This window comes from Lynx rufus, unplaced genomic scaffold (assembly GCF_022079265.1).
Source record: "Lynx rufus isolate CCGP_SWC_20201006 ecotype Redwood Valley unplaced genomic scaffold, mLynRuf1.p SCAF_8, whole genome shotgun sequence".
In the NCBI taxonomy this organism is placed as follows: Eukaryota; Metazoa; Chordata; class Mammalia; order Carnivora; family Felidae; genus Lynx; species Lynx rufus.
Genome location: NW_025814896.1, coordinates 21,153,647 through 21,167,084, shown reverse-complemented (window position 1 = coordinate 21,167,084; position 13,438 = coordinate 21,153,647). Strand labels below are relative to the sequence as shown.

Below are 13,438 nucleotides of genomic sequence, written 5' to 3'. Positions count from 1 at the left end.
TGTGGGTGAGGCACCGCCTCAGGGGCTCCAGGGCAGCGGACCCCACAAGAGGGAGGCCAGGGAGGCAGAAGGAACAAAATCAGCACCCTATTCTGGGCTGTAGTAACAACAAACAAATCCAGTAGAACGATCCCTTTCGGAAGGCAATTCGGCAAGAAGTGTCACAATTTGGCAAACCTTTTGATTCGGCAAACCCACTTCTAGCACTCTGTTTTATTGTTTCCTCCGCTCAAGGGAACACGATAATAAATATGATGCTTTCGTCGTGTTACTTGTGATACTGACAGGTGGAAAGAACCCAAGCCTCTGTCAAAGGGGACGGATTAAAAACCATGCTACCTCCCCAGTGAGGATCTTTCAAGTGAAATGTGCTGTGTAAGTGACCCTCTTGTGACTCAAGCTGCTCTGTGGCAACAGACCCAGTTTAAAATTTTTCTATTTATTGGGGCGCCTGGGTGGCTCAGTCGGTTGAGCATCCGGCTTCGGCTCAGGTCACAATCTCACGGTTTGTGAGTTCGAGCCCCACGTCGGGCTCTGTGCTGACAACTCAGAGCCTGGAACCTGTTTCAGATTCTGTGCCTCCCTCTCTCTCTGCTCCTACCCTGCTCATGCTCTTTCTCTCTCTCTCAAAAATAAATAAACATTAAAATTTTTTTTTAATTTTCTATTTATTGCTGAGTGTGGGATCCCCTTTGTTCTAAGCCTGGATCCCCACTGTGTGCCCGCCAGTTCCTTGAGGCCACTCACTTTGCCTCCATGTCAAGAGCGGATGCTCCTATCCCAGAACTCCCAGCAAGAGTCCTGCGTGTTACCTTCCTTGAATCAATTTCTGTGGCTGGATGAATGCACACCATCTTCTTTTCTTTTCTGGTTGGTTGGTTGTTTGTTTTCTGGAGAGCTTGTCCATGGATGGCTTTTGGATGCAGGTAGAGTGAATCCAACAGAAGGTTGGGCTGCAGGAAGAGGATGGCAGCGGGGGCATAGACCTGCTCCCACAGGGTGAGGAGCCTGCTGGCTGCCAGAGGGGCCCTCCGACAAGGGGAGATGTGGCAGGGGCCAGTCAGGAACCGGAAAAGGAAGGGGCCCTCCCTCACATCTGGACTGGTGCAGTATCTTCTTCACCGATTTCCCTGCCCCACCCTTGATCCCAGCTGTCCTGTCTCCATCTCTTCCACCCAATGGTCAAAATGGTCTTTTTATAATGTAAATTAGATTATGCCCTCTTTAGATTAAGTCAGTTAGCAAATATTGATGAGTGCCTATTACATGCCAGGTACTGTTTTAGGCACTGGGGATACAACAGTGAACACAAAGGAAAGTCTGTCCCCTGGTGGAGCTAACATTCGAATGCAATTCTAAGTACTCTGCTCAAAATTTGGATGTCTCCCCATCTCTCTCAGAGTGACAGACAACCACGGGGCCCTGTTATCTCTTACTACATAAGCACCCCAAATTTAGCAGTGTAGAGCAGCAGTCACTGTCATGATGGTGATGATGGTGATGATGGTGATGGTGATGATGGTGATGGTGATGATGATGGTGATGGTGATGATGGTGATGGTGATGATGATGATGGTGATGATGGTGATGATGGTGATGATGATGATGATGGTGATGGTGATGATGGTGATGGTGATGATGATGATGGTGATGATGATGATGGTGATGGTGATGATGATGATGATGGTGATGATGATGATGGTGATGATGGTGATGGTGGTAATGATGGTGATGATGATGATGGTGATGATGATGGTGATGGTGATGATGATGATGGTGATGGTGATGGTAATGATGGTGATGGTGATGATGGTGATGAAGATGATGATGATGATGGTGATGGTGGTGGTGATGGTGATGATGGTGATGAAGATGATGATGATGGTGATGGTGATGATGGTGATGAAGATGATGATGATGATGGTGATGGTGATGATGGTGATGAAGATGATGATGATGATGGTGATGATGGTGATGAGGTTGATGGTGATGATGATGATGGTGATGATGGTGATGATGATGATGATGGTGATGATGATGATGATGATGGTGATGATGATGATGGTGATGATGATGATGGTGATGATGGTGATGATGATGATGATGTCTAACTGCTCTGGAGGTTAACAGGGCTCAGCGAGGCAGTTATACCTACAACAGAAGCTCCACAAAGCCACAGACATTGTCCGTCATTTTCACCGCTGCATCCTCAGTGCCAAGCACATTCTCATACTCTGTCCTTATTGGTTCAGTGGATGAGGTCATTGAAAGAGCATCCACATGGAAACCTCCTTGGTTTGGCACATATTTCAGCCCCCGGTTTCCAAAACATGTGGCTGTATGGGACACACTGATCCCCCCTTGGGGAGAGGCCTGAGGGTCTGCCGTGGCATCTCAAGCGCAGAGCACACACGGGGGCTGGAAGAAGTGGGAGATGCCCCCACTGCAGGAAACCAACCTGCCACCATGACCTGGCCAGCAATCTCATTTCAAACAAAACAGAAAGACTGGGGCCAGGGTGGATAAAGGAGAAATCTGTGTGAACAACTAAATAAAAACAAGAGCTATTTTAGACCCGCAAGGCAGCAGGAGCTTCTGGGCGGCCCGGGCCAAGAATGTGAATATAGTCACCGTTTCTCTTTAACTTCTGCTTCTGGTGAGTGGTGGTGGATGCTCCTTCTAATGGGTGGGATATCGACTTTTTTGATGTTTTGTTGTTGTTTTGGCTTTTTTTGAAATAGGCTCCATACTCGCAGGGGAGCCCAATGCGGGGCTTGAACTCAGGACTACAAGATCAAGACCCAAGAGTCGGACACTTAACCGACTGAGCCACCCAGGCGCCCCGGGTATTGACTTTTTTAAAGAATAGATTTGACTGAGGGGCGCCTGGGTGGCTCAGTCGGTGAAGCGTCCGACTTCAGCTCAGGTCATGATCTCGCGGTCCGTGAGTTCGAGCCCCGCGTCAGGCTCTGGGTTGATGGCTCAGAGCCCGGAGCCTGCTTCCGGTTCTGTGTCTCCCTCTCTCTCTGCCCCTCCCCCGTTCATGCTCTGTCTCTCTCTGTCTCAAAAATAAATAAACGTTAAAAAAAAATAAAAAAAAAAAAGCAATCTTGGGTTTTGTGAGCCACCAGGGCCTGGTTGACTAACTTGGTTAACGCTGGGCACAACCCTGCACACACCCATAGGTCTGCTCACACACGTGTGTGCCACTTCTTCCTTGAGCTCTTGGCTGTGCGCCACAATGAGGAAGGAACGCACCAGGCCGACGTTTCCTTATTTCCCGGCTGTGATCTGAAGGCCCTACTGCCTTAGAGTAACCTGGGGAGGCTGTCCCAAGGGCAGATGTTCCAACTCCTGGGTGGAATCTCTGGAGGTGGGACGCAGGAACCTGCGGTCTCAACATGTCCCCACGATTCGGATGGCTGGTTTTGCTGTTGGGACCACAGTGAAGCCTGGTGGGGCGATCTATTCCATCATAAATAAGATCTTGCCTAGAGAGGGACTTTCCAAGGGGACACCGACGGCTCGCCCACGCTCGACACGGCTGGGCCCACGTGATTCTGCGGGGGTCTCCGCCAGATCTGGGAGGAGTGAATTCATTGCTGCATTCCAGAACCAGAAGATACCAGGGGCCACCTCAGCCTGCTCTGTTCCCCAGGGGTTGCAGTGGTACAGGCTTAAATCTAGACGGTGGTTCATCCCATTGGTGTCCCCCGTATTCTCAGGTGTCTTGCTAGATTTCCCCCATTGAAAAGCGTGGCTGGTGTTAGGGGGTCTCATGGTCAGATATGTGGATGTCCCTTGTGTCCACGTGGGTAAGTGATTTTATATGAGGCTTCGGTTACTGCCCGTGGTTGAGCGTGTAGCTGGGTGCGTTCATCTCGGTGTTCACTGTCGGCCGAAGGAGAAGTCGGATCACCGTGGCTGCAGGATACGGGCCTGCCAGGCCTCCTTGGAGGCCAGGGCTTGGACGGTGACCACCAGGGGCTCCTGTCCACCCTGACGCAGACCCAGAGGGCTGCTGTGCGCCAGCTGGACGTCTACACCCGCTCAACCCAAAGACGGCACGAAGCACCTGCCGGAGGTGTCAGGGACATCTTTGGGGGCTTCAGTTCAACGGTGAGTGAGTAGCATAAGAGTTACTGCAGGACGTGTCTGCCCGGGGCCTCTGCGAGGCCACCACATCCTAAGTGCGACAGTGATTCTGTTGCAGGGCTGTGTTGGGGTGTGTGTGTGTGTGTGTGTGTGTACAGTGGGAATGCTTGCCTGTGCACCTGCAGGCCACTATGTTCCCACTTTCCATGCAGGTCTTTAGCGGCTATGGGATCTTGGGCAAGATTTCGGCACCTCAGCTGCTGCACCTGTGAAGGGGTTGGGACTGGCTCCTAAGTCCCGGGGCCGTGTGTCATCGGCTGCCCGCGGGGCTAACTGGGAGCCATCTGTAACTCGCAGAGGAAGTGTTTTCAGAGGATGGGGACTCGGTTAGGAAACAGACCCAGCTCAGTTCCGGGGCTTCTAAGTCTCCTCCGGGTAAGTGGCCCGCGTTCTCCAGGCGTGAGCATTCTCCAGCTACGCCACGGGCTGCTCTGTGAAGAGAAGGTTCACACCCCTGAGCATTTCACTCTTCCGGCAGGTGCTTGGGTAAAGGCCTGAATCCGCAGCCTAAGAGCTTGCTTCCTGGAGTCATGACCTCAACCCCCGATCTTAGACAGTTGCTGCTGGGTTTAGTGAGCCCGTGCCCTTGCACGGGAGATCGCTTCCTAGAGCTCTGGGCTGGGAATCGATGGGGAGGTGGCCGGTCCTGACTGCCTCTCTGTTCTGTTTCCAGCCGCAGAATCTGGGCGGAGGCAGGCAGGGAGGGGAGGAGGGAGGAAGCCTTCCACGTGGACGCTGCCTGCTCGGGACAGGCTGTTTGGCTCCTGCAGAGGCCCCGCCACCCCCCACCCCTCCCCGGAGGCACCTGCTCAAAGTGTTCCCTGCCGGTGAGCACACTGCCCAGAGGGCTGGTGGCGGGCCCCATCCTTGGGCACCAGCACACCCCGCCTCGCCCTCCTCACCCCTCCGTGCTGCCGGGCACCCAGCGCTCCGTTGTTGATTCCTCAGCTACCTACCCAGTAACTGCCCGCGTCGGGAACCGGGGAGCAGGGAGCTACGGGCACGTATGTTCTTTTTCGTGTCCACTTACGTTCTTTGTCTTTATGCTTAGAAAATCCTCCTTCGTCCAGCAAACTGGTCACTGTCCACCTACCTGCACGTGTTTTTCTGGTTCTTTTTTGAATGAGTTTCGGTGTCTGGTGTGAAAGAAAGAGACCCAACTTCTGCTTTCCTTTGTTTTATTTCCAAAAGGCTCAACTGCCTCAGCACATTTCCGTCCAAATGAGAATGTAATCGTTTATATTTAGGTTTTTAAGACCGAAATAAAGTGCATGGTAAGGTGCGCCCATATTTACCATGCACAGCTTGATGTGTGCACTGGGTAACTCCCGCCAGATCCATATCTACCCCTGAAGGCTCCCCCGTGCCTCCCCACTCGATCCCTGTCCCCCCCCCCCCCCCGCAGGGAAGCCACTATTCTGACCCCTCTCATCATGTGGAGGTTTCCCAGGTCCTGCTGTTACTAAAAGGAAAAGGTTCTCCACGGACCATACCTTGATGTGGTTGGATCGGTAACCCCGGGTAGCCGGCCCTGGGCCTTGTTCCAGAAGCTTCCCATGCACTGGCTCGTTTCCTTACCTCACCCTGGAAGGTGGGTGCTGTCACCACACCCCAACTTCACCGGCAGGAAAGGGGCCGGGAAGCCCAGAGCGAGATGACAGAGCTGACGGATCCTGAGGTCCGAATGGACCCCCCAGCCCCCAGCCTTCCCCGGACGCCCGTTACTCCCCACTGTGTAGGAAGTACGCTCCCTCCCACAGGAACCCCTACTCCACCGTGAAAGCACTTTCATTCACCCAAATAGAAGGTTTCCTTTTCATTTTGAGATACTTTTAGACTCACAACAAGTTGCAAAATTAGTACAGAGTTCCCGTGGACTCTTTACCCAGTTTCTCCCTGGGGAAAGTATCTTGCGTAAGCACAGTGCCTCAGGCAAAAGTTTAAAGTAATGCCTTTCAACTTCTGAAGCCTCAGGGACAATTAATGCTCAACATTATCTTACCTTCTAGACTTGATCATTGGATTGCCCCCATTAAACTGGGAACGATAATGTTCAATGATCTAAAGATACCACTCGTTGACTTTTATGATGGACGAGGCTTTATGCCGAGTACTTCGCATGCACGATTTCACTTCATTCTCCTATGCTGGCAGTAATTCCCTGAATCAGTAAAAAATAGTAATCGTTAACAATTGTTGACCACTCACTGTGTGTTAGGTACTGCGTTGTATATGCTGTATCTAATTTAATCTCCCCAAGTTCTGTGAAGCAGATACTGTCATTAGCCCCACTTTACAAGTGAGACCCGCGACACACAGAGAGGTAAAATGGTTTACCCAAACTCACAGGGACCGTCAGACTTTGAGCCGAGAAGGTGTGATTCCACAGCCTAGGCTGCAAGCCCTAAGCTGTAGGACAGCCATAACATTATTACGTACCACCTCAGCATGCTTCCTGTCGCTTCTTAGAGCCCTCGACTGGGCCACTGGGGAATCACCTGGTGGAGTCATCCAGGCCAGGCGAAACAAAACAAACCCCTCAGTCCCTCTCCCTCCCGTTTTTCATCTCTGGCGGCAGGAAGGCCCTGGGGCTGCCTGCAGAACCCCACTGCGGCCTCTAGATGGCGGGGCCGAGCACAATTTATTTTCCAATTACTATTCCATCATTACTCAGAGTAATCCCAGGAGGAGCGTTGTAGCTGTGGGTGGCACTGCTAAGGGTAAAGACAGATGGGGCGAGGGAGAGCAACAAAGGACCAGAATAGAAGCAATGATAAGAGGTCCGTGGGGTGTTCCCTCCCCTTCAGCCCTTCCTGTTGGAATACAAGTCATGAAAACAGCTTCCATTTATTGGGGCCTCGCTTAGGTTGGACCCTAAGCACTTTATACCCCTTAGGCCATTTTACAAAACCCTATGAGTCGGGCACTATGTCACGATCGGAGATGGGGATTTAGAGGCTCAGAATGTGATCCAGTCAGCGATAGAGTTTGAACTTGAACCTGGGATGGAATCCTGAGCCCCTGCTCTCTCCTCCTCATAACCTCTTGTTGGGGGGGTGGGAAAGCCTCAACACGAGTCAAGGCACCTGACCTGAGCCATTGTCTTCACTCCCCTCCCTAGGAGTTTAGGATCCCCAAAGGCAGATTTGGGGATAGGAGACTTGTCTCTACAGGACATGTGGGAGATCTCTGCTCTGGCCTCTAACCCCACCACTGCTCCTGGCGCCCTCCTTGGCTTGGTCCTGAAGAGGAGTAAGACCGGGAAGCAGGAGGCACAGGTCTGTGGTCCTGGTGCTTCAGAAACTCTCATCGAGGGAGCTGTGTGGAGAATCTTCCACGAACACATACTTAGCTGCCGTATTTCTTTCTGTTATTTATATACATATACGTGTATTTTTGCACATGAAAACAATCCCTACTCATTGTAGGAAATTTGGGAAGTAGAGCAAAACACAATAAGGAAAAATATAATTCAGATATAAGAGTTTTTAACTTTCAGTGCATCATCTTCCTCTGTGTGTGTGTGTATCTTTTTTTCACTAAATATAGAATTATGGACATTTCCCAGTGCATCATTCAATTATTGCCACAATAATGCATCATCACAAACAACCCAAACTCACGACTTAAAACAATTAGTTACTTTCGTTTGCATGTTTTTGGGTGAACTGGGGGTTGGCTGGCTAATCTTGGCTGGCCTTGACTCAAGCTATTGGGGTCTGGGTCTGCTTCTAATGTCTCTCATCCTTCTGGGCCCAGCAGGCCATCTGAGGCCTGTCCTTATGGCGTCAGTGGCAGAAGCAAAGGAGAGCGAACCCTGTCGCACAAAGCATTTTAAATCTCTGCCTGCATCATGGGGATCATTGGTCCGTTGGTCCAAGCTATCACCTGGTTGACTAGCGAAGGAATGGCGAAGTATCTTCTGTTTCTTTAATGGGAAGAGTTCCAAATTCATATGGCAAAGGGTGTGGATACAAGGAGGCGTAACGAACTGGGAACAATGTTATTATCTATCACAACTATCAATAACATTCTTTGAAAACATGGTGTTTACTCAGGGTAGTTATTTTCTTCCTTAGGGATATATTCTAACTTATTTAACCATTTCCTTATTACTGGACACTTATTATTTCCTTGTTTCTCTTATCAAAAACCACGATCTCAATTCTTCTACATGAAACTTGGAATGTGTCTTAGATTATCTGGAACTTACCTACTAAGTTCTTGGTGTTAGTTACCCTTCAGTGGTCCGTTGGTTCAGAGAGTGTTCATTTCACTGCATCATTGTCAACACGATACATTGTGATTTTTTGTTTGTTTCTTTAAAGACAAGAAGATGGCGGGTAAGACAGACCAGGGGTAGGGGGTTTGCAGAGGGGTAGACAGTTGAAGAGAGAAGGAGGGTCGAGTAGATTTGGAAGGAAGAGCTTGCCCCGGAAGACTGCAAGACAGAATGAAGAAGACCTGGGAATAGGTCTTGGGAACTTGGCCCCTGCCTGCAGGGCTAGACCCTCCACCCCAGACCACTGGTACACACCTTACCCAACGCTCCCTGGGGCAGCAGCACGTTTTCCTTTCAACGCCTCTTTATCAGCTCAGATTTTTTTGATCTGTGATGCAGCTAATGTTTTCATCACTGCCGAGACCAAGGGTTCTGCTCGAGAGATGTGAGGTTTGAGCTCAACCATTCTCCAGAGAGCTCGGTCCTCACGCAGGGAAAGAAGTCTGGCTCCAGTCGCCCAGATCTTGCAGGTTGGAGCCCAAACGTCATTCCAGGATGTGAAATGCCCCTTCGGCTCTTGACGTCCCACAGAAACACGCCGAGGCGTGCCCCTCGACTCCCTGCTGGAAGCTGACTGCAAAGCCCTCCCCAGCACCCCGGGCCCGCTGATCCTTCAGGCCGTAAGTTGTCCCCAACTTAGGCTTGTTTAGCGCATGAGAGGCTGCATCTGGGGCCACTGTTGGGAGATGTCTAGTCTGGGGGGTTGGTAAGAGCGGGGACCTTAGAATAGGGAATCCTGGTTTCAAATTCTGGCTCTGACACTTGCTAGCTCGGAGACTGGGGGTGAATTTTTGGACCTCTGTCAGTATCTGTGAAGTGAGTTTATCGTAACAGTATCCCCTTTTTGTTAAGGGCTAAATGAGAAAAAGGGATATAAAGCCCTCAGAGCACCAGTGGGCCCTGGAAGCAGCCAAGAAGGCCATTGTCCTACTCCTAGCTCTCTCTCCTTCCCGGTTTTCGCGGGAGACAAAGACACCCCTTTGAATCCCACTTTGCAAGGTGCTGGTTGAAACGTTGGCTTCCTTCTCTCATAGCTGCTGTCCTGTTCTGGAAAAGAGAGGACTGGGGCACCTGCATGGCTCAGTTGGTTAAGCGTCCGACTCCTGGTTTAGGCTCAGGTCATGATCTCACGGTTCCGTTCATGGGTTCGAACCCCGTGTCGGGCTCTGCCCCGTGTCGGGCTCTGTGCTGACAATGTGGAGCCTGCTTGGGGTCCTCTTTCTTCCTCTCCCCGCCCCCCCCCCCCAAATAAATAAATAAACTTTAAGAAGAAAACAGAGAGAGGGCTGGACACGAAGGCATTCTCAGGGTCAAGGTAATGGTCTGGCTTCCCCCACGTCATCCAGGCTGCATCTCTCCCCTTGAGCCAGGAGAGAATCCAGTTCCCAGCTTGTTAGCGTTCTGTGTTTGGGTGAGGGCATTCTAGAAGGGTGAAAGCAAGGAGACGGCGCAGCATGGCAGGCTGGGGAGGCTGCGGGCCCTGGAGGCAGCCTGCCGACGGGTATTGAGCGAAACCCTGTGCCATGTGATTTACCCAATTAGACCGTTTAATCCGCGAAGACTGTTATGGCCACGTTCTAGACTGTACTAAACGTTAAAGTGGCCGCGTTTTTTGCTTCAGCCGGTTGTCATGTAAAATGCTATGAATGAGGTGTGTGTTAAAAGAGAAACTTTCGGAAGGGATCTATGCCTCAAGTTTTTGTACATTTAAAGGCTTAGCTTTATTTTTCTGTAAAGTGCGGCATATTCCCACATTTGTGCATAGTCCTACTGATCAGACGTTTAAAACTATTTCCGATACTTCATTAAAATAATTATTACAGGGGCGCCTGGGTGGCTCTGTCGATTAGGTGGCCGACTTCCGCTCAGGTCATGATCTCGCGGTCCGTGAGTTCTAGCCCCGCGTCGGGCTCTGGGCTGATGGCTCAGAGCCTGGAGCCTGCTTCATATTCTGTGTCTCCCTCTCTCTGACCCTCCCCTGTTCATGCTCTGTCTCTCCCTGTCTCAAAAATAAATAAACGTTAAAAAAAAATTTTTTTTTAATAATTATTACAGGAAAATAAAAGAATGACTCAGCCCTCAGAGGTGGGTGCTATTACTTTGCAGATGAGGAAACTGAGGCCCAGAGGAGGGGTAGAGCAAGTGTTACTGGAGCCTTGGGCCAACTGCTCATTGGTGCCCCTCCTTCCTCCTGGGGAGGGGGCAAAGGCTGGAGAGAGATTTCCACACTGGCTTTAAAAAAATTTTTTTTAAAGTTTATTTATTTATTTTGACAGAGACAGAGACAGGGTGAGTAGGGGAGGGGCAGAGAGAGAGGGAGAGAGAGAAAATCCCAAGCAGCCTCCGCACTGCCGGAGCAGAGCCCCGTGCGGGGCTGGAACTCATGAAACCACGAGGCCAAGCTGAAACCGAGAGAGTCGGACGCTTAACCGACTGAGCCCCCCCAGGTGCCCCTGTACGCTGGCCTTTTCAGCGGGGACAAGTGTCCCCGCAACAACGCGTCCAAGTTGCTCAAGAGGTTCCTCCGGGAGCTGCCAGCGCCTCTGGTCCCTGCCGAGCACCTCCCGGCTTCCGCCGCGCTGCCCCGTGAGGATGCCCCAGCCCTTTGCCTTTGAGGAGAAGAGCATTTGATGTCAGTGGCCTTGGTTGGACAGGGGGCATGGTGGGAGGACAACCTGGTCCCTGTGATCTGACGCCGATGGGGGAGGAGCTGTGTGTGTGAGGGTACACGTGCGTGTGTGTGCATGTGTCTGGTGAGTGCCGTGTGCGTGCGTGTGTGTGTGTAGTGTTTGCAGGTGTGCATGTGTGCATTTGCAGGAGTGTGCATGTGCGTGTGTCCACGTGCAGGTTGCCTGTGTGTATGCTGCATGCACATGTGCATGAGTGTGTGCACATGTGCCTACACGTGCAGGTGTGCATGTGTGTATGGCGTGTGTCGGGTGCGTGTATGTGTATTCATGACTATATTGTGTGTGTGCATGTGTGTGTGTGACGAAACACACACCTCCAGCCTCTGTCTGTGAAACCACTGTCCACTAAGCCTGAAGGTGGGCTCTAACTCTGGGTCCCCTGCTCCCTGGCTCCCTCTAGGGGCTAAATGCCCCTCCACACACACACACACACACACACACACACACACACGCACACAGTACCAAATCAGGGCTGCAGCCCCAAGTTCAACAAATAGGTATTACCCTGTGTGCGGTGCTGGGACGGGGAAGAGGCCACGGTGACCCTCGCGGGCTCTGTCTCCTGCTAAGCCGTGATTCTTTCCGGCCAGGTCTCCTCTTTCTTGGTCTCTCAGGTGCGAGAACTGAATAACAGCAGTGGCCGCGCCCCCAGCTCTGCGACGGGGGCCTCGAGACCTGGCCGCGAAGATTACACGCAGAGAGGGACCAGGTGAGTGTCCCCCACGCCACGGGGACAAGCGCCGCTCACAACCTGGCTGCCGGGACCGGCGCTGCTGTTTCGGCCACCAGGGGGCGCGCCGGCCCCGTCGGAGCGAAAGAGGAGGTGATGTCTCTGGAAACCCGGGAGGAGAGGCCTGGCTGAACAAGGAGGATACTGGCGCGCTGTGGGGACTTCCAGCAGCGCTCTCCCCTGCCCCACGTTCGGGCAGCCTTTTGTGTGCCTGACCGAGGGTTAGGGAAGTGGGGGTTGCTTGGTGAACTGTGGGGTGATTGGGGTGAGGAGAGGAGTGGTAGAAAAGAAAGGCCTTCCGAGAATATCCAGTGCTCCTGGGAGGAGTCCTGAGCAAGTCTCTGTTCAAGTCCTGAACAGAGAAATGGACCAGTGTCCCGTTGTGCATGAGGTGCGTTTATATAAACCTACACGCTTGTGTCTGTCGATGCATTACATGCACTCCTGTTGCGTATATGAGAACAAAGGCATGTGCACACGTATGTTTCCGTGCCTGTTTGTGTATGCACGCTTTGGGGACATCACGTATGTGAGCATGACATGCTCTGTGCGCACACCGCTGGTGTGCATGTGTATGTGTGCATCTTGTGTTTCTAGCGTGGGTGTTCGTGCAAGGGCACGGGTATGTGTGTTTGTGCCCACAAATTTGAATTCCAGGCATGCATGTGTGTGCCTCTGTGGATGGATCTTTTTTCTCTGCAGACTCCCAAAGTGGCAAAGGTCCAGGTGACCCGGCCTATCGCAGATCCCCTGGGGCTCTGACCCCCAGCACCAAAGTAGCCCATATCCTCAGGCAGTCACAGAGCGCCTCAGTCCTGGTTCACAGGGTCAAGAAGGCAGTAAGAACACAGACAGCCTCCTTCCTCGATAAGGGTCACTTCCTTGAGACAGGAGACTTTCCCCTGCAGGGGGAAGATGCAAAGAGAGGTCAGCCCCTCAGAACTGAAGGCCACGGACGCCAGTCGCTCGTGCCATTGGCTTTTCCCTTTCTGGGGTGGTCAGAACTGGGTTCTGCAACCTTTTTAGAGAGCTTCTTGGCTCCCAATAATAATGATAATAGCCACCATTCATTCATTCATTCATTTAACAGATATTTAATGAATGTCCACTATAGGTCAGGTGCCATGTGGAATGCTAGAATCGCAATGAAAAGGACAGAGGCCCTGGACTTACAAGCTCACGGTCCTGTGGAAGACAGAGACAGGAGCCAAAAGCCACAAAGTAAATATCAAGTTACAAATGGTATTAGGTCTTACAAGACATACAAGGAGCAATGTGAATGCAAAACAAAGAGCCTGGTATCGTTAGTATCGTTTGAGGACGGAGGTAGGGCTTCCAGGCACAGAAAACTGCACGTGCAAAGGTCCTGAGGAAGCTGAATGTGGGGCTGATACGCAACTGTTGTTCCAGGATGCAAGAAACAGCTTGAGCTCTCAGGAGTGTCAATGATGGAGTTGGCATAAAGGACTCTTGGATTGCCAGTCCTTAGCAAGTGTCTAGTCCACTTCCTCCTTGTGTGGATGGGAAAACTATGGATCAGAGAGGGAAAGGGACTTGCCCAGGGCCACACAGCAAACTGGG

The 13,438-nt window shown here is 51.6% G+C and overlaps 1 protein-coding gene across 1 annotated transcript; it reads left to right on the top strand.

Moving 5' to 3' along the window:
• The first annotated feature begins 905 nt into the window (after positions 1-905).
• On the top strand, positions 906-12,728 carry ARHGAP40 (Rho GTPase activating protein 40). The gene is given in 13 exon segments (XM_053722165.1): positions 906-999; positions 3,905-4,123; positions 4,459-4,530; positions 4,709-4,727; positions 4,829-4,927; positions 7,277-7,446; positions 8,969-9,057; positions 10,885-11,023; positions 11,698-11,766; positions 11,769-11,869; positions 12,560-12,608; positions 12,611-12,652; positions 12,655-12,728. Coding segments are annotated over 13 exon segments (1,236 nt in total).
• The last annotated feature ends 710 nt before the right edge of the window (positions 12,729-13,438 follow it).